General features: G+C 44.1%; 1 protein-coding gene across 1 annotated transcript in view; it reads right to left on the reverse strand.

The window, feature by feature from the left end:
• The window catches only part of LOC137323529 (contactin-associated protein-like 5), a 930,346-nt gene that overhangs the window by 198,303 nt on the left and 711,733 nt on the right, over positions 1 to 20,310 (reverse strand). Inside the window, exon 15 of the mRNA XM_067987099.1 lies at positions 6,398 to 6,525. Within this exon, the coding sequence (XP_067843200.1) occupies positions 6,398 to 6,525 (128 nt within the window). The remainder of the gene's footprint in view (positions 1 to 6,397; positions 6,526 to 20,310) is intronic.

The following is a 20,310-nucleotide window of genomic DNA, read 5'->3' on the forward strand; positions in this document are numbered from 1 at the left end:
TTCACACATGTCCTCCAAACTGTCGTCCAGCAGGGTGGTAGGGGTGATGCGGGCCTTGCCCAGGAGAGGGATGATGGTGAAAGGGGACATTGAAGTGGGGACGCCACTCAAAGCGCCTCCACGTCTCACCCGTTGCCCCCCTTTAACCAGTACCCGCAAAGCTGCCTCCTCTCCAGGTGGCCGAGTCTGCCCCAGCACAGGTGCAGGTGGAGCAGTCTTTGGAGGGGCCCTCATGAGCACCGAAACCCAGAGGGCTTAGGCCCAAAGCATCTAATCGGTCAGGGCATGAACAAGGGCAACCTGCCACTACCTCTGCTGCAGCCACAGGGGAAGCACCATGTAGGCGTACTCGTAAGCCAAGGTTTTGTGAGCACAAAGGGGATGCGCAAGGGTGTTTGACGGTTTGTCATGTTTTTTATTTCTATTTGATTTTCGTTAATGGAACATTAAATATTATTATTGTCACCACTACTGCCACGTCTTGGCCATTCTTGACTGGCTTGTGTAATAAGTCCCTTTCATGAGGTTCACCATGAACACCCACACTTGATGCCACCCATTGGGTCACCCTACAGTGGGTGTATGTGTAGTTGCATGACTATTTTGTGCAGGTGCCTGTGGTGCAGCACTGTGTTGTGGAGCTCCACGTGGCGGAGGTGGACGGCGTGCCTGGCGAGGCCGGTGATGTTGCTCATCCTCGGATGAAGTGATGAACACAGCCATGGTGCCCCCCCGCCCCATCCTGACGGTGTCAGTTTGAGGAGGTCCGCAAAGTAGGTAAATGTGTTTGCACAGCAGAGTTTAGGATATAAATTAAGAAGTTTGAGTGGAAAGACAAAGGTCTTGCAGTCAAAACTTTGTCTGAAGTGACAGAGTGCCCTGCTGCAATAAATGAGGTTTTCCCCCCACCTGTCAAATAATCTCCCACTGGCTGCTGGTTGAAACACATCTGCTCCAACAGGGAGTGTTTCCCACAGCACGGGAAACACGCTGAGGATCCTTCAAAATTGCACCCCTGCCAAAATCTCCACTCAATGAGGTCTGTCAAGTACCTCAAGTATCTAACTAACTATCTAATGCAGCATTCCGCCAGCGTTAATTGCCGGTGGGAGTCCTGCAGTTGGGAGCTGGCCGTGCACTGGAACGTGTCACTGGAGAACCCGGAAGTCAGCGGGTTGGAGCCGGGCTCCAAACCGGCTCTGGGATTCCGCCATTTTAGGAGCCTCCCCGCCCCCAACGCACCTGCTCGGCCATCTGAAAATCGGCCCCCTTATGTCTTCTTCATAACTTACTTTCCTACCTTCCTTTGTGTCATCAGCAAATTTAGCAACCATTCATTCGGTCCGTTCGTCCAAGTCATTGATATAGATTGTAAATAATTGAGGCTCCAGCACTGATCTCTGTGGCACTCCACTCGTTACATCTTGCCAACCTGAAAATGACCCATTTATGCCTACTCTGTTTCCTGTTAGCTAACCAATCCTTTATCCATGCTAATATGTTGCCTCCTACACCAGGAGCACTTATTTTGTGTAGTAACCTTTGATGTGGCACCTTGTCAAAAGCCTTCTGGAAATCCAAGTACACCACATCCACAGGATCCCCTTTATCCATGTTGCTTGTTACTTCCTCAAAGAACTCTAATAAATTAGTCAAACATGAATTCCCTTTCACAAAGCCGTGTTGATTCTACCTGATTGCATTGAGATTTTCTAAATGCCCTGCTATAACTTCCTTAATAATAGATTCTAGCATTTTCCCTATGACAGATGTTCAGCTAACTGGCCTGTAGTTTTCTGCTTTCTGTCTCCCTCCTTTCTTGAATAGAGGAGTTACATTTGCTATTTTCCAATCTTATGGGACCCTTCCAGAATCTAGGGAATTTTGGAAAAATAATGTATCTACTATCTCTGCAGCCACTTCTTTTAAGACCCTAGGATGAAGTCCGTCAGGACCTGGAGACTTGTCAGCTTTTAGTTCTAATAATTTTTTCAGACCACTTTCCCTGGTGATTGTAAATGTTTTAAGTTCCTCCCTCCCTTTCACCTCTTTGATTCACAAAAAAGGTGTAAGGATAAACCCAGCAACCATAGGCCCGTCAGTTTATCCTCAGTGGTGGGGAAACTTTTAGAAACGATAATCTGGGACAGAATTAACGGTCATTTGGACGGGTGTGGATTAATTAGGGAAAGCCAGTTTGGATTTGTTAAAGGCAAATCATGTTTAACTAACCTGATAGAGTTTTTTGATGAGGTAACAGAGAGGGTAGAAGAGGGCAATGAAGTTGATGTTTTGTATATGGACTTTCAAAAGCCGTTTGATAGGCTTATCATCAAGATTGTGGCCCATGGAATAAAGGGAGCAGTAGCAACATGGATACAGAATTGACTGAGGGACAGGAAACAGAGAGTAGTGGTGAATGGTTGTTTTTCGTACTGGAGGGAGGCGTACAGTAGTGTTCCCCAGGGGTCAATGCTGGGACCTATCTAACCTATCCTTAAATGCTGACATAGTCTCTATTTCAATCATTAACTCTGGTAATGCATTCCACAGCCTCACAACCCCTCTGTATAAAAATTGATCTCCTGCTATTATAGCAGCCTGGAATTTGCTCTAAAAATATTGGTGAGCCTCACAACGCTCACCGTTATTTTGGTGCAAATGGTTGAGGAACTTTCAGTTAAACGTGAAAATCCGGAAGTTCCTCTACCAGATGTCCTGCTTGTCCAGAAGCTTCGCGGAAGGAGATCTCGCCGGCTGACTCAATGTTGGAATGGCTGCAATGGCGTGAAGTTGCTCTCCTGACCTGTGGGAAACTAATTATTTTCGCCAGAAAAAGATACGTCCAGATTTTTTTAGTCAAACCAAAATTTTAATGGTGTAGTAAGTTTTAATGACTGCCAAACAATCTCTCCAGCACTGAAAATTTACTTTTACAAATGCGGAGTCTCATTCCTTCACACTTTAATTGTTGTTGGGATATTTAATAAAAAAAATACTTTTTTCTTTTTCTTTCTGTCTTTTTTATCTCTGTCTTTTAATTCAAAATTTCTTACCCTTCTGTCACTGATTTCACATTGAATTCACTATTCTAACATACGCTTCCTGGTTCTGTGTCTGCGCTGCTCATTAACAATTCTTCAATCGGATTGTTTAAGGAGATGCACAGTTCCTTGATCTGTTCACACAGCTCACAGCTCCCCGTTACAGCAAGTTGCCATCTAAAAGCCCATGGATATTTTGCGGGGTAAATTCAAATCTAATGAGTGGCAGCCGCTGTTCGTTCGCTGCTCAGCACAAAATCCAGGCCAACATGTTTTATAAAAAAACGTGACTTTAGGCATTCAGGGTAAATTTTTGTCCTCAAAACATAACAGCTGAACTCACAACACACATTCCTGGCACAAAGCTTTGCACCTGGAGAATTAAAGACAAAAAAGTGGCTCCTTCTTTTAGTTGTCTAACTCGTTCGGATTTTATTGGTACAGAAAGGGTTAAGCTCTGCATTAAATCTTTCTCCTAAAATCTCAGGTGCAACATAATATAGCTTACAGATGATAGATATGTTGCTGAGCTCAATATATGCCTTTGACATTCATGATCACTAACCAAGTCAAAGTAACGAGGGAAGAATTTGCTTGATATTGTAAGTGCGTTTATGAAGACGTTCTCGGGTCAGTTTTTCGAGTAAAATTATAAACACCTTGGCCCAGAGATTCTGCTCGATTGCGCTGACTTTTTCTGTGCAATCGAGTTGGATCAGCTCAAAACATAGAGGAATTTCAATTTACACCGGGCACAATTTACACCCAGCGTAATTTGAGTTTCCTCAGTCTTTTACGCTGGCAAAAAAAAAATCGGGCTGAAGCCGGCCCCGCCCGCAAAACTGGCCATGCCTCCCCCGCTCGAAACAACAAGAATGATGAGTTTCCGCTGATTGTGCCCGACTGCGGAGGCTTTTAAAATTAAGCTCATTTTCTTAGGCGCAGACACTAGTAGGCATGGTTTAAATGTTTTTAAATAGTAAAAAAAGATTAATTTACTAAGAAACTGACTGGTGTACACCAACGAAAGTAGTAAATGCTTCAGTATAGCTTTTTGAGTGATTTTAAATCAGGTCACTCACAGGCAGAGGACTGGACACCCTTATTAAAAATGCTTATTTTTTGTGATGAACCATTTTCAGCTGTATTAATAAAACTGCACCAGGTTACCACTCTTAAATACATCAATTAATATTTTTTATTGAAAAAATAGCCTATTATGCTCTGTTAAGCTGCCGAATTCCGCTGATAGGCAGCAGATTTTACATTTGCAATTATATTCATGTATTTTAATGGAAGCTTGGCGATTCTCGGCCTAACTTGCGGCAGCGCAATTTTTGGGTGCAATTTGCGCCCAAATGCCGATTGCGCCCAAAGTGGAAACTCCAGGCCCTTTCCTTTTTCTAGGTCGTTTGCAATTTTAATTGAAAAAATCAGGCAAAACTTTCATGAGCACCTTTACAGTGTTGTCACACACTGAATCCAAAGAAATTCTTCCCCAAGGTTTCTCGCCCCGTGCTAAAATTTAAGGATAATGGACGCTAAATTGGGCCGTGTAGCGCCTGTTGTTTCGGCGTTACACAGCCTCTCTGACATCCAAGATGGCGTCTCGGATGTGCACGCACCTTTCCTGCGTGACGTGTGCTAGAACGCCATCTTGGTATAGGAGTTAGCGCAGGCGCAGATAAGAAACGCTGGAGTCATGTAAAGTAGGGAGAAAATGGCTTCAATCAGTGTGCAACGCTGATTTAAAGTGGTATACGCCATTTTGGGACTTAACACTTAACCCTGACCATCTGACCGTGTCTTAGAGTGCCTGGAGGACCCCCCATCGGCGCTATTTAAAGGGACCATGCAGGATTTACGGGTAAGTGGCTGGATTATTGCCTCTGGCTGCCAAGACGTTTGTAACCGTTTTTGGAGGTCTCCTAGACTTCAATACTAGGACGCAGGGACATAGCCTAACATTTAGAGCCAGGACATGTAGGAGTGAAGTTAGGAAATGCTTCTACACGCAAAGGGTGGGAGACGTTTGGAACGCTCTTCTGCAGACGGCAGTTGATGCTAGCTCACTCGTGAATGTTAAATCTGAGTTTGATAGATTTCTGTGAACCAAGGGTATTAATTTAGATGAATTGAATATAGATTTGAGGTTAGGATCAGATCAGCCATGATCTTATTGAATGGCGGAGCAGGCTCGAAGGGCCGATTGGCCTACTCCTACTCCTGCTCCTATTTCTTATGTTCTTTTGTTCTTATTAAGGCACATGGGGCTAAGGCGGGTATATGGAGTCAGGTCACAGGTCCACCATGATCTCACTGAATGGTGGAACAGGCTCGATGGGCTAAATGGCACTGCTACTTGTTGCCTCTTGATATGCGCCACCTTCTCCTGCAAGAAAGCGAGGCGTGTGCCTGGGTGATGTGCCTGTCATGGTTGAATAGCTGCCAGTGTGTGTGAGTTTTGGGCGGGCGGCTTGAAACAGTGGTAATGTGTAAGGGTGAGAGGAAGCATCTGATGGGAAGACTTGACTACTGATGGAAAGAGTTCATTGGTATGTGGGTGATGGGGGGTGTAGTGTGTGGTGCAGTTGGTAGGAGATGCCACTTGACAGTTGCCCTCACTCACCTTGACCACTCATGTCAAAGCATTGAACTTCTTCCTGCACTGCATCCATGTTCATGATGTTGTGCGCCTGGCATTGACTTCATCCCCCTCTGCCTCCCACTGTCTTTTAGATATATGTCTGGAGGGCCTCTTGCCCAACGCGGATATAGGATGTCCCTCCTTCTGTCCACCTCTTGCACCCAAGGTCTCTGGCGCATCAGCAGAGAACCTTGGTGGCCGCACTCTCGCAGGCCTGGTACCAACTCAGATCGGCAGATTGGTGAGGTCTGGTATGCAGATTGGAGGATGTGGGATTTAGTAATGCGCAACCTTTATTCAATGTTTTAACATAACTCATCAGTGTGTAAACATAGGGACTGGATTTGCATCTATGCTTTACGTGTGCGATGTCTGATCTCTGTTCAGACTCCAAGCAGACAGTAGACTGTTATTTTCAGCAAATAACAGGTACCAGCTACCTTTAAGAGATTTCTAAGAAACATCTTCCCTTTAAGAGATGGAGCTCCCTCTGGTGGTGGAAAGTGCAAATTGCATTGATTCCACGTGCAAGGCCTGGAAAGGAACGCCGATTGCAGGTAAGTGCTCCCTTGGGACCAAACTTGCGTCTTGCCTGCCCAGGGTCCATCGGGCGCAGGGTAGTAGCGCATCGTGCTAACATCGCCCAGAACGGACTCTTAACCAATTTCCCCCCCCCCCCCAGTTCCAAAAATTGAGTGTTACTTACTGTCTCCATTGCAACGGAGTGGTCCAAGTCTGTAAGCAGCCTCTGAATCTGTTCTGTTTGTGTCTCCAATTACAAGCTGGGTCAGAGGCAAGTGATCTTTGTACGAAAGAAGACCCGTATCATTCGCCCTGCCAACAATGAGAAAGAGAAAAACTGCAGTGTAAATCTCAGTGACATTAAAAAGCGCTTCTTTCAATGGGTCAATATTCCAAAAGAACAGAAGATTCTTTTTGGTACAGGAAAGGTCATTAAGCCCAACAGGTCTGTTTCTTTTTGCTAGATCGATCTCATTGTTGCACTTCTCATTATCACACTCAATCCTTTTTCTCTGTTTATATAAAGTCTATCCTGCCCTCAATTCGTCACAAAGCACTTTATAACCAATAGATTATGTTTGAAGTGCAGTTACTGTTGTTATATAGGCAAATGCAACAGTCAATTTTGCACACAGCAAAGTCCCACAAATAGTGAATGAATGAATGAATGAATGACTGAACAAATCATTTAAGAACATAAGAAAATAAGAAATAGGAGCAGGAGTAGGCCATACGGCCCCTAGAGCCTGCTTCGCCATTCAATAAGATCATAGCTGATTGCTCTCGAGGCAGTACAAAGAAGGTTCACTCGGTTAATCCCGGGGATGAGGGGGCGGACATATGAGGAGAGGTTGAGTAGATTGGGACTCTACTCATTGGAGTTCAGAAGAATGAGAGGCGATCTTATTGAAACATATAAGATTGTGAAGGGGCTTGATCGGGTGGATGCGGTGAGGATGTTCCCAAGGATGGGTGAAACTAGAACTAGGGGGCATAATCTTAGAATAAGGGGCTGCTCCTTCAAAACTGAGATGAGGAGAAACTTCTTCACTCAGAGGGTAGTAGGTCTGTGGAATTTGCTGCCCCAGGAAGCTGTGGAAGCTACATCATTGAATAAATTTAAAACAGAAATCGACAGTTTCCTAGAAGTAAAGGGAATTAGGGGTTACGGGGAGCGGGCAGGAAATTGGACATGAATTTAGATTTGAGGTTAGGATCAGATCAGCCATGATCTTATTAAATGGCGGAGCAGTCTCGAAGGGCCGATTGGCCTACTCCAGCTCCTATTTCTTATGTTCTTATGTTCTAACTCCACTTTCCTACCCTACACCCTATCCCTTGATTCTCTTAGTGTCCAAAAATCTATCAATCTCAGTCTTGATAATCAATTGTAAACAATTTTACAACACCAAGTTATAGTCCAACAAATTTATTTTAAATTCCACAAGCTTTCGGAGGCTTCCTCCTTCCTCAGGTGAATGGTGTGGAAATTTCCACACCGTTCACCTGACGAAGGAGGAAGCCTCCGAAAGCTTGTGGAATTTAAAATAAATTTGTTGGACTATAACTTGGTGTTGTAAAGTTGTTTACAATTGTCAACTCCAGTCCATCACCGGCATCTCCACATCATTGATAATCAATGACATCCACAGCTCTCTGGGGAAGATAATTCCAAAGATTCACAACCCTCTGAGTGAAGAAATGTTTCCTTATCTCGGTCCGAAATGGCTGACACCTTATCTTGAGACTATGACCCCTAGTTCTGGAGTCTCCTGTTTTTGGTGGTGTGGGTTGGCCAGGAGAACTGATCTTACTTGAATAACGACATGAGATCTTTCACATCCACTTCAGCAGGCCGACAGAGCCTGGGTATCATGTTTCATCTGGAAGACAGCATCTGCAACAGTGCAGCATTCCTCCAGTACTGCACCGAAGTATCAGTCTAGATTATATGCTCACGTCGTAGTTTGGGCTTGAACTCAGAAGCAAAAGTATGACCAGCTGAGCCAAGGTGATGTAATAAATACAACAACAACTTGCATTTTTATTGCGCCTTTAATGTAGTAAAATGTCCCAAGGCACTTCACAGGAGTGTTATCAATCAAAATATAAGAATTGCCTCTTGAACCAATTATTATAAAAACTGAGAAACCAACAGGAAGAGCCCATTGTGCATTTCAAGGTTAAAAGCGTTAAAAGAGAAATGAACAGATAAATTTTGAAGCGGAGATCAAGCCAAGCTTGGATTTTAAAAACCTGAAGATTGTAGGAGGTAGGAAAGATTGAGTAAAATAAGGAGTACCACACTCTCAAATTCCTCAGGAAGAATGAGTTAAAGTAGGAGACTGCGCAATGAGTCTTCATTTTTACATAGGGAGTATGTTTTTTAAAATTCGATTTTAAAATTCTCATCTTTGTTTTCAAATCCCTCCGTGGCCTCACCCCTCCCTATCTCTGTAACCTTCTCCAGCCCTACAACCCTCCGAGATCTCTGCGCTCCTCCAATTCTGGCCTCTTGCGCATCCCCGATTTTCATCCATCTATCATTGGCGGCCGTGCCTTCAGCTGCCTAGACCCTAAGCTTTGGAATTCCCTCCCTAAACCTCTCCTCCTCTCTGCTTCTCTCTCCTCCTTTAAGACACTCCTTAAAACCTACCTCTTTGACCAAGCTTTTGGTCACCTGACCTAATATCTCCTAATGTGGCACGGTGTCAAATTTGGTTTGAAAACGCTCACGTGAAGTGCCTTGGGACGTTTTGCTATGGTTTAAGACGCTATATGAATGCAAGTTGTTGTTGTTGTATCAGGTGAAGACCCTTCAGAAAAATGAACCAGCCTCCCAGATAACGATAGATCTACCACGTACCTCCAGCATTTTCTTTTTTTTTATTACATTATTAGTGCGAATATGCAATGATTTGGCTCCAAGAATAATGTATCTTACAGGAACAATATGAAGTTAATGGGAACATCACTACCAAGGGTAAATAACCCCTTCATCTAATCATTCTCTTTAGCAAAATGTTTAGAATATTGGCTGAATCAATCAGGGTTCGAGCAAAGTTCCCATTAGCAGGCTGGGAGCTGCACAGAGCATGTTATAGTCTGATTATTAGATCAGTTTGAGTTGTTCAGATAGCAGAAAAGCCCAGAAGCTCATTAGTTCAACTGACACAAATCAAATGTGCTGTGCATCTTCCAACACCTTATATGAGATGAGGAAATTGGGTCCTGTTAGCGAGTATTATGCCTTAAATTCTTGATTCATTGGATTCAAATTGAAATGGAAATTTGAGAAGTTTCATCTTTTCAGATTTAATCTGTGTCAACGACATCTCAGCACTGATATTTCTTCTTTGCTCAATTAGCAGTTCATGCAATGCAAATTTGGTTGTTGTGCCTGTCTTTTCAAAATATAAGTGTCTGAATGAAATATTGTTACACACTTTTACTAATGACTTCAGATTGCACTGATTGAAAAACTGCAGTAGATCTGGGATGTGAAGTCTTGAAATGGATGTAGCGTGTAGTGGTAGCAAGTATTGTGGGGCCATTATAAAGAGGTAGCCTCAGACCACTTGAGCATTCTACTGGCTATAGTACAATCGAACAGGCTTTCATAAGTGCCTAAAAAGTAAAAGAAGAGTGGAAAAAGAGGTTACGCCACTTAGAAATGAAGGATAGTGGGTAGGGGTGTACCCCAAAGGTCTGTACTAGAACTCCTTTCATTTTCCATTCATATAAATGGTTTGGACATAGACACACAAGAGTAATGACACTGGGCGTCATTTTGACTTTGTGTGCTAGCGTAAAACGGATGATAGCAAATCAGCAGCCCATGTTACATCTCTCCTGATTCTTATTTCTATTGACTTCAAAGGAGGCCTGCAATCAATTCAAGTGAGTACCAGTGGCGCCTTAAAAAAGGTCCTGATGAATTTAGCGGTGGCCCAAATGCCCATGCAAATCGGGTGCAGGCCATCACTGCTAACCACGTCATTGTTACGCTTGCTTTGCACCTGTAAAATGGGTGCAATGTTGAACTTATGTCCCGCAGAGCTTGATAAAGGTAGGAATGCAGCTAAAAAGATTGTTAAAAAGGCAAATGGAATTCTGAGTTTTATACACAGTGGCACTGAATAGAAAAGCAAGGAGGTGATGTGGAATTTGTACAAGACATTGGTTAGGCCACAGATTGGAGTATTGCGCACTGTTCAGGGCACCCGAAATGTAGGAGGGATATTAGAGCCATGGATATAGGAGGGATATTAGAGCCATGGATATGGGAGGGATAATAGAGCCATGGATATGGGAGGGATATTAGAGCCATGGATATGGGAGGGATATTAGAGCCATGGATATGGGAGGGATATTAGAGCCATGGATATGGGAGGGATATTAGAGCCATGGATATGGGAGGGATATTAGAGCCATGGATATGGGAGGGATATTAGAGCCATGGATATGGGAGAGATATTAGAGCCATGGATATGGGAGGGATATTAGAGCCATGGATATGGGAGAGATATTGGAGCCATGGATATAGGAGGGATATTAGAGCCATGGATATGGGAGGGATATTAGAGCCATGGATATGGGAGGGATATTAGAGCCATGGATATGGGAGGGATATTAGAGCCATGGATATGGGAGGGATATTAGAGCCATGGATATGGGAGGGATATTAGAGCCATGGATATGGGAGAGATATTAGAGCCATGGATATGGGAGGGATATTAGAGCCATGGATATGGGAGAGATATTACAGCCATGGATATAGGAGGGATATTAGAGCCATGGATATGGGAGGGATATTAGAGCCATGGATATGGGAGGGATATTAGAGCCATGGATATGGGAGGGATATTAGAGCCATGGATATGGGAGGGATATTAGAGCCATGGATATGGGAGGGATATTAGAGCCATGGATATGGGAGGGATATTAGAGCCATGGATATGGGAGGGATATTAGAGCCATGGATATAGGAGGGATATTAGAGCCATGGATATGGGAGGGATATTAGAGCCATGGATATAGGAGGGATATTAGAGCCATGGATATAGGAGAGATATTAGAGCCATGGATATAGGAGAGATATTAGAGCCATGGATATAGGAGAGATATTAGAGCCATGGAAAGGAGACAGTGAAGATTCACAAGAGTGATGCTAAGAGTGAGAGGTTATAGTTCTAGAGAAAGGTGAAGAATATTGGGGCTTTTTTCACCAAAACAGAGAAGAGTAAACATAGCAACATTAGGAACGGGAATAGGCCAGCCAGTTCCTCAAGCCTGCTCCGCCATTCAATCAGATCATGACTGATCTGTACCTCAACTCTATTTACCATTTACCATTACAGTGGGACCTAATTGAGGTTTTCAAAATATGATAGGTTTTGGGACGGTAACATGAAGAAAGACTTGCATTTATATAGCGCCTCTCATGACCTCAGGACGACCCAAAGCGCATTACAGCCAATTAAGTACTTTTGAAGTGTAGTCATTGTTGTAATGTAGGAATATGACTATTGAAATATTGTTTCCAGTGGCTGTTGTCAAGAGGCACAGACTCAGGATTATCACGAGAAGCTGGAAAAAATGCTTTCGAATAGAGGGTTATGAGAACACGGAATGTTTTACTACAAATAACTATTGAGGTACCCCGTCATTTAAAAGGAATTGGTAAGTATTTAAAAAGGAGCAATATAAAAGGATATGGGAAAGTGCAGAGGAATAGATTTAGAGTAGATAGTTTCAAATTGCTTCCTTCTCTGTTCCAGTGGAAAAAAGCTCCAATTTTCCAAGGCTTTTTCCATAATTATCACCTGTCCTTCCTTCCATCACTCTTGTGAATCTTCATTGTATGGTTTCCACAACACAGAATCCCAGTTGCCTTTTCATATTTTATTCCTACCTGCATCAGACTGGTAGAAACCTGACAAGCCAGTCATCTGTTCCTTATGAATTTATCTGGGACACGTATGTTTTAAAAAAGAACCGTGCTCAGAGTTTCATTTTGCCTGAAAACAATGCCGTGCAGAACTGTCATTAGGGGGTAACTTTGACCTTGCTCGTCGAGCGGGAAACCCACCAGATCAGATCGGGTAGAACGCTGGTTTTAAACACCCCGCCCAATATTACTCCTCGTTGCCTTCAATGGAGAGTAAAATCAGGCAGGGTGTAAATCAGGCCGTTGCACCCGATTCCATCAGGCTCCTGCTGGGTGGGTTAGGTTAAAATTGCCCCCATATGGCTCAGTGCCACTGGCTAACACCGCTCTAAAGCAGCTACCGGTAGCAAATGGTGCAAAATGAATTTTGGCCTCTCTTGAAAACCGAGATGAGTGGAAAAGAATCTTTTATTAAATGCCACTTTGACACTTGCATTCACCGTCAAGAGAAAATGACATGGAAACTATAAGAAGTAGAGCTAAGGAGGTGGAATGTTCCCGTGGGGGCGTAATTGGGAATACTACATTCGAAATTACGCCCATTTTGACTATCTCAATTTACGCCTAAATTTCCTGTCAATCTCATTAGCAAAGGCTGGATGGTAAAATTTGACAGAAGCATGTGGAAATCAATATAAACAATCGGTTCTCAAGGAAAGCACCAAACTCATACCATCCTTTTTTAATCATAGAATCATACAGCATAGAAGGAGTCCATTCGGCCCACTGTGCCCGTGCTGGCTCTTTGAAAGGGCTATCCAATCAGTCCCACTCCCCTGCTCTTTCCCCATAGTCCTGAAAATGTTTTCTTTTCAAGTATTTATCCAATTCCCTCTTGAAAGTTATTATTGAATCTGCTTCCACCGCCCTTTCAGGCAGTGCATTCCAGATTGTAACAAATCGTTGCGTAAAAAAAAATTTAAGTATGAAAATTAAGGTTTCAAGCCATCTAACCATCGTTCATGCACATCAGTCACAGCATGTTAAAGAATATGCAATTGAGGAAGCTTTCAATTTTTAATATGATGAAATAAAAATGCATTCAAAGAAACAGAAAATACAGTGCAGTGAGGATAATTCTTCTTAAATCGCTCAAGAAATTGCAATAAAACACCAGATAAATAACTTTGTTTCCTGCTGAGCCTAAAATTCTAGCTATAATTTCACATGCGTTTTGAAGCAGCGTAATTGCAGGAAATTCACTGCACGGCTTTTTGGCCTGGGGGCAGAGCCATTGTAATGAGCTGTGGTGCATTAAGGTGCAGGGATAGACAGATGGGCGTAAAAGAACAAGGAAGTTCGGGCGTAGTGTAATTACATGCGTAACACACTTGCACCCGAGTTTCCTCAATCGTTCACTCCGGTTATTTGTTTTGACGCTCCAATTACACACGGCTCTGGGCGCAAATACCCGAGAAATTACGCCCCAAGAACTCTTGATGTCACATCGCAATGCTGTAGGACTCTCTGATACTTATCTTTGGTTATGAAGAGCCAACTTAATTTTTATAAAATAGGTTCTCTATTAATGAGGAAACAGTGAATGTGGTGCATGATCGAGTGGGACAGAGAAGAGGCATTGTACCGCGATTGTGTTCAATTAATCTGGTGGGAATGAGACACCACGAGGAGATATATATAGTGAGAACCAAAATGTTATGTTGGTACAGTGGGAGTACTCCTCTGAGGCATGTTGTTTGAGTATTGCAAGGCATATTGCCTAGGTAGTCCAGAGGTGATTTACACTGCCACTGAATAATGTTATATCTCACCTGAGAGTGCTCGATACAAATAATGGGAAGTAGAAAGAACATGCCTCATCTTAATAGATAGGAATTCAATCCCATCCTTAGCTCTCAGCCCCTTAAAGGGGAGACATGACCGAAAACACGTAGCAAATGCTTTCTCGTGCAACACTCAAGCATCACGTGTATGAAATATTGCTTCAGTATTTTTACCTGGGATGATTTCCCAGCAATGACTGAAAGAATGGAAAAACATCAGGGAGCAGAGTCTTTTTTTTTTACACACAAACAGATCAATAGGGATTTAACTCTGAAGCCGACCCTTTACCAAACAGATTAGAAAAATATATCGATTGATGAAAACAGTGAAGAGAATTGAGTAGCGAGGGGCAGCAGCAAGGGAACAAAGCATAATTTCCACTGGGAATGTGTAACGCTTGACAAGCATGTTGTTCACCACTGCTCAAAACTGGCTTGGTGCCAGGACACATTAATGCTCACCTCCTGGTTCAGTTACCTTCTTTTTCTGTGGTGAACAACAAACTTCCTTTATTTGTTTTTTCCTCATCATTTTGTCTGCTGGCCTTGTGCCCTCATTCCCATGGCATGCTTGGCCTTGAGTCAACTCACAAACATGGGGGATGGTTTTCCCTGGTTCCTACTTGGAGCAAAATCATTGGCCTCGATCTTCTGCATGCCTGTAAAGCCTTCTGTTATCTAAAAATACTGAAGCAATATTTCATACATGTGATGCTTGAGTGTAGCACGACAAAGCATTTGTTACGTGTTTTTGGGCAGGCTCAGGTGAGAGTCCCACCAGGGATTGATGCTTTGTGGAAGGGAGGTAGGTGGGAGGGTATCCTCTTACTGCTGAAAGATTTAAAGTCTCACTGTAATTTAAAAGGACCAGACTGTGCAAGGCAGGAAGACAACTTTACCGTGGCAGCTTCTAGTTGTTACTTAGCTAATTTTACAAACAGGGAGCTGGAGGTACTCCGGCAGGAGATGAGGGCAGGAGGGACAAGCTGTTTGAGGAATCAGGCAGGAGGCAATCAAGAGCAGGGAGGCGGTGTGGGCTGTAAGTGCGATTTCCATTATCTCCTGGAGGCAGTGCTGGAAAAAGTTTAACAACCCAAGAAAGATGGGCAAGTTAACAGACATCTCTCCACCCGATCCTAAGATGCACTGTGCTACCATGCATATTATTTCTTCACTACTTAGCCTCACTGTATTCCTAGCATTCCATAATCCACTGCCACTTTTGCACTTCCATCCTACGCCACCAAATGGACCTTCTCACACGATCTTACTTGAAACGTAAAAAGTATATCTGGGGATGTCTCAGTGTGCAGGGAGTATCGTTCCTCACATTTTTTATGGTCAAAGAACTACACAGGGCAGCTTGCATCATGCCAGCCTCTCTAATGCAAAGTCCAATTCCAAATACCAGGTTTACCCATCAAAAACAGCTAAACCAAGGTCCTCATTCTAGGGACTCTTATAAAAAGGCTGACTCTCTCTCCAGAGTACTTAGTGTAAGCCACAACACTCCTTCCCTGCAGCCGCTAACCCTTTTTAGCAAAAATCGACCTCACAGTTTGGTCCTTGATCTCAAACATGGGCCGGAGGGTGCCTTTCATTGCATGGTTAGGAGTTCTGAACCATGAAGGAGAACTGTTTGGGCACACGTCTTACTTGTCACAAACCTAACTCGAATTGGGACTTTGCTGTTATTGAAGAACGATGAGAAAGATCAAAGTAAGCCTTCACTTCTTCTCATTGTGGTCACAGAGGACTGTGTCCAGTCTGAAGTTGATATCCATCAACAACCCCAGTTACTGAAATAAATCAACAATTGAAACAAATGCCCCTTCATTTCCCAATTAATGCATCTGAGATCTGATTGTGAGCCACACATAGCCAAAATATCACACTCGGGGTACTAGCCATCGCATCACTTTGTTTTGCACATAGGAAAGTCAATGATAGCGGAGTCCAGCATGTGAGTGCAAAAGACAAGGCTGAAGCGTTTGCAACCATCTTCAGCCAGAATTGCCGTGTGGATGATCCATCTCAGCCTCCTCCCAATATCCCCACCATCACAGAAGCCAGTCTTCAGCCAATTCAATTCACTCCATGTGATATCAAGAAACGGCTGAGTGCACTGGATACAGCAAATCTATGGACCCCGATGACATCCCGGCTGTAGTGCTGAAGACTTGTGCTCCAGAACTAGCTGCGCCTCTAGCCAAGCTGTTCCAGTACAGCTATAACACTGGCATCTACCCGACAATGTGGAAAATTGCCCAGGTATGTCCTGTCCACAAAAAGCAGGACAAAGCCAACCCGGCCAATTACTGCCCCAACAGTCTACTCTCAATCATCAGCAAAGTGATGGAAGGTGTCGTCGACAGTGCTATCAAGCAGCACTTACTCACCAATAACTTGCTCACTGATGCTCAGTTTGGGTTCCGCCAGGACCACTCAGTTCCGGACATCATTACAGCGTTGGTCCAAACATGGACATAAGAGCTGAATTCCAGAGGTGAGGTGAGAGTGACTGCCCTTGACATCAAGGCAGCATTTGACCGATTGAAGTCAATGGGAATCAGGGGGAAAACTCTCCAGTGGCTGGAGTCATACCGAGCACAAAGGAAGATGGTAGTGGTTGTTGGAGGCCAATCATCTCAGCCCCAGGACATTGCCGCAGGAGTTCCTCAGGGCAGTGTTCTAGGCCCAACCACCTTCAGCTGCTTCATCAATGACATTCCCTCCATCATAACTTTCTAAATGGTAAAAAGTTAAAAACTGTGGATGTCCAAAGGGACTTAGGGGTTCAGGTACATAATCATTGAAGTGTCATGAACAGGTGCAGAAAATAATCAAGAAGGCTAATGGAATGCTGGCCTTTATGTCTAGAGGACTGGAGTACAAGTGGGCAGAAGTTATGCTGCAGCTATACAAAACCCTGGTTAGACCGCACCTGGAGTACTGTGAGCAGTTCTGGGCACCGCACCTTCGGAAGGACATATTGGCCTTGGAGGGAGTGCAGCGTAGGTTTACAAGAATGATATCCGAACCTCAAGGGTTAAGGTACGAGGAGAGATTACACAAATTGGGGTTATATTCTCTAGATTTTAGAAGGTTAAGGGGGGATCTGATCGAAGTTTATAAGATATTAAGGGGAACAGATAGGGTGGATAGAGAGAAACTATTTCCGCTGGTTGGGTATTCTAGGAGTAGGGGGCACAGTTTAAAAATTAGAGCCAGACCTTTCAGGAACGAGATTAGAAAACATTTCTACACACAAAGGGTGGTAGAAGTTTGGAACTCTCTTCCGCAAACGGCAGTTGATACTAGCTCAATTACTAAATTTAAATGTGAGATAGATAGCTTTTTGGCAACCAAAGGTATTAAGGGATATGGGCCAAAGGCAGGTATATGGAGCAAGATCACAGATCAGCCATGATCTTATCAAATGGCGGAGCAGGCACGAGGGGCTGAATGGCCTACTCCTGTTCCTATGTTCCTATAAGGTCAGAAATGGGGGTGTTCGCTGATGATTGCACAGTGTTCAGTTCCATTCGCAACCCCTCAGATAATGAAGCAGTCCATGCCCGCATGCAGCAAGACCTGGACAACATCCAGCCTTGGGCTGATAAGTGGCAAGTAACATTCGCGCCAGACAAGTGCCAGGCAATGACCATCTCCAACAAGAGAGAGTCTAACCATCTCCCCTTGACATTCAACGGCATTACCATTGCCGAATCCCCCACCATCAACATCCTGGGGGTCACCATTGACCAGAAACTTAACTGGACCAGCCATATAAATACTGTGGCTACAAGAGCAAGTCAGAGGTTGGGTATTCTGCAGCGAGTGACTCACCTCCTGACTCCCCAAAGCCTTTCCACCATTTACAAGGCACAAGTCAGGAGTGTGATAGAATACTCTCCACTTGCCTGGATGAGTGCAGCTCCAACAACACTCAAGAAGGTCGACACCATCCAGCACAAAGCAGCCCGCTTGATTGGCTTCCCATCCACCGCCCTAACCATTCACTCCCTTCACCACCGGCTCACAGTGGCTGCAGTGTGTACCATCCACAGGATGCACTGCAGCAACTCACCAAGGCTTCTTCGACAGCACCTCCCAAACCCGCGATCTCTACCACCTAGAAGGACAAGGGCAGCAGGCACATGGGAACAACACCACCTGCACGTTCCCCTCCAAGTCACACACCATCCCAACTTGGAAATATATCGCCGTTCCTTCATCGTCGCTTGGTCAAAATCCTGGAACTCCCTTCCTAACAGCACTGTGGGAGAACTTTCACCACACGGACTGCAGCGGTTCAAGAAAGCGGCTCACCACCACCTTCTCAAGGGCAACTAGGGATCGGCAATAAATGCCGGCCTCGCCAGCGATGCCCAAATCCCATGAACAAATTTTTAAAAAGAGTAGGGCGCATTAAATCCCCAGTCAATCCATCAATATCAACACAATATCATTTGTGAAAATGAATGTCACAATATTTTCAGAAATGCTTGGAACAGTCTATCCCTTGCGATACCAATCCAATACATCAATGATGAAGATAGCAAAAAAGACACTGGAAACTTTGCCTCACTCCACTTTTGAGAGAGATTGCATGAGACTCTCATCCACGCTGACACAAAGCTTGGAGCTGGAGCTGGAGATGAATTCCAAGATTTGGCCATATTGTCCGTTAAATTTCAGTTTCTTCAAGAGGGATGCACAAGGCACTTAGCCAAAGTCTTATAAAATTTGATGAAAGTGATATAAATGGATTTCCCCTCAGCCTTGTGACCTTGAATGAAACCTTAAGCTGCCCCTACTAATTCCTCACAAAAATAAAATCCAGCCTATTCCTTTCTGCTCACTCCAGAGCATCCAACATATGTCCTGTAACAACATGCAGACGTCACGATGTTTCCACTTGCGGAGGAGTCCAGAACTAGGGGCCATAATTATAAGATAGCCACTAATAAATCCAATAGGGAATTCAGGAACAACTTCTTTACCCAGAGAGTGGTTAGAATATGGAACTCACTACCACATGGAGTAGCTGAGGGAAATAGCAAAGATGCATTTGAGGGGAAGCTAGATAAGTACATGAGGGAGAAAGGAACAGAAGGATATTCTGTTTGGGTTAGATGATGTCGGGTGTGAGGAAGCTCGTGTGGAGCATAAACACTGGCATAGACCAGTTGGGCCAAATGGTCTGTTTCTGTACTGTAACTTCTATGTAATTCTATGTAACTTTTTAAAAAGTTATTTTTTCTAGGGATGTTGGCAAGGCCACATTTATTGCACATCCCTAGTTGCCCTGAAAAGGTAATGGTGGATCTTCTCCTTAAATCATTGCCATCTTTGTAGTGATGCTGTTCCCACAATGGTGTTAGACAGGGTATTCCAGGGTAGTGATCCAGTGATAATGTAGGAATGGTGATATATGGCCAAGTCAGTATGGTGTATGACTTGGAAGGGAACTTGTAAATGCTGGTGTTCCCACAATATTGTTGCTCTCGTCCTTCTTAGTGGCAGAGATTGTAGGAGTGGAGATGTGGTCAAAGTAACCTTGGTGAGTTGCTGCAATGCATCCAGTAAATTGTGCATACCCCAGCCGCAGCGCGAGGCTAATAGTGAATCCAGTGCACCGGGGCTGATCAATTAAATGACTCTCTCCTGGATGGTGTCGAGCTTTTCGAGTGTTCTTGTGGCTGCACCTATCCATGTACTGAGCGTTCCATCCGTGCGCTGAGCCTTCCATCTCACTCCTGACTCGAGCCTTGTAGATGGTGGAGTGGGGTCAGTAGGGAAGCCATTTGTCACAGAGTACCCAGCCTTTGTCCTGCTCTTATAGCAACTGTGTTGACATGGCTGGTCCAGTTAAGCCTCTGGTCAACAGTTACCTGGCCCCCTCCCAACAAAATGTTGATGGCGGGGGAACCTCTGTGATGATGTCAGGGGTGATAGCTGGGCTTTCCCTTGCTCAAGATGGTCATTTCCTGACACTTGTGTGGGGTTACTGTTAACTGCTACTAGTCAGCCCAAGCTTCCAGGTTCTGTTGTAGGCTGGCATGAAATGCTTCGAACTAGAGGGAAAAAGAAACGGGAACTATAATGCAAATAGGGACTGAGTCTAGGGGTTGGTTATTGGGAAAACACCCAATTCTTGATTAGTACCCCAGTTGGGGCAGGTTATAGGGAAATCCTGGAATCGCAAACTACACCCTGGATGAAAGAGTCTGGGGGCTAGTCACTCCCAGGAAAAGCTTAGCAGAAGACAGAGGTGTAGAAGTTTAATAGCAACTCATTACAACCATCTGTTATGGCAAATAAATAAATACGCTTCATCAAATTTAACTAATTAGTACT

This window comes from Heptranchias perlo, chromosome 7 (assembly GCF_035084215.1).
Source record: "Heptranchias perlo isolate sHepPer1 chromosome 7, sHepPer1.hap1, whole genome shotgun sequence".
Classification (NCBI taxonomy): domain Eukaryota; kingdom Metazoa; phylum Chordata; class Chondrichthyes; order Hexanchiformes; family Hexanchidae; genus Heptranchias; species Heptranchias perlo.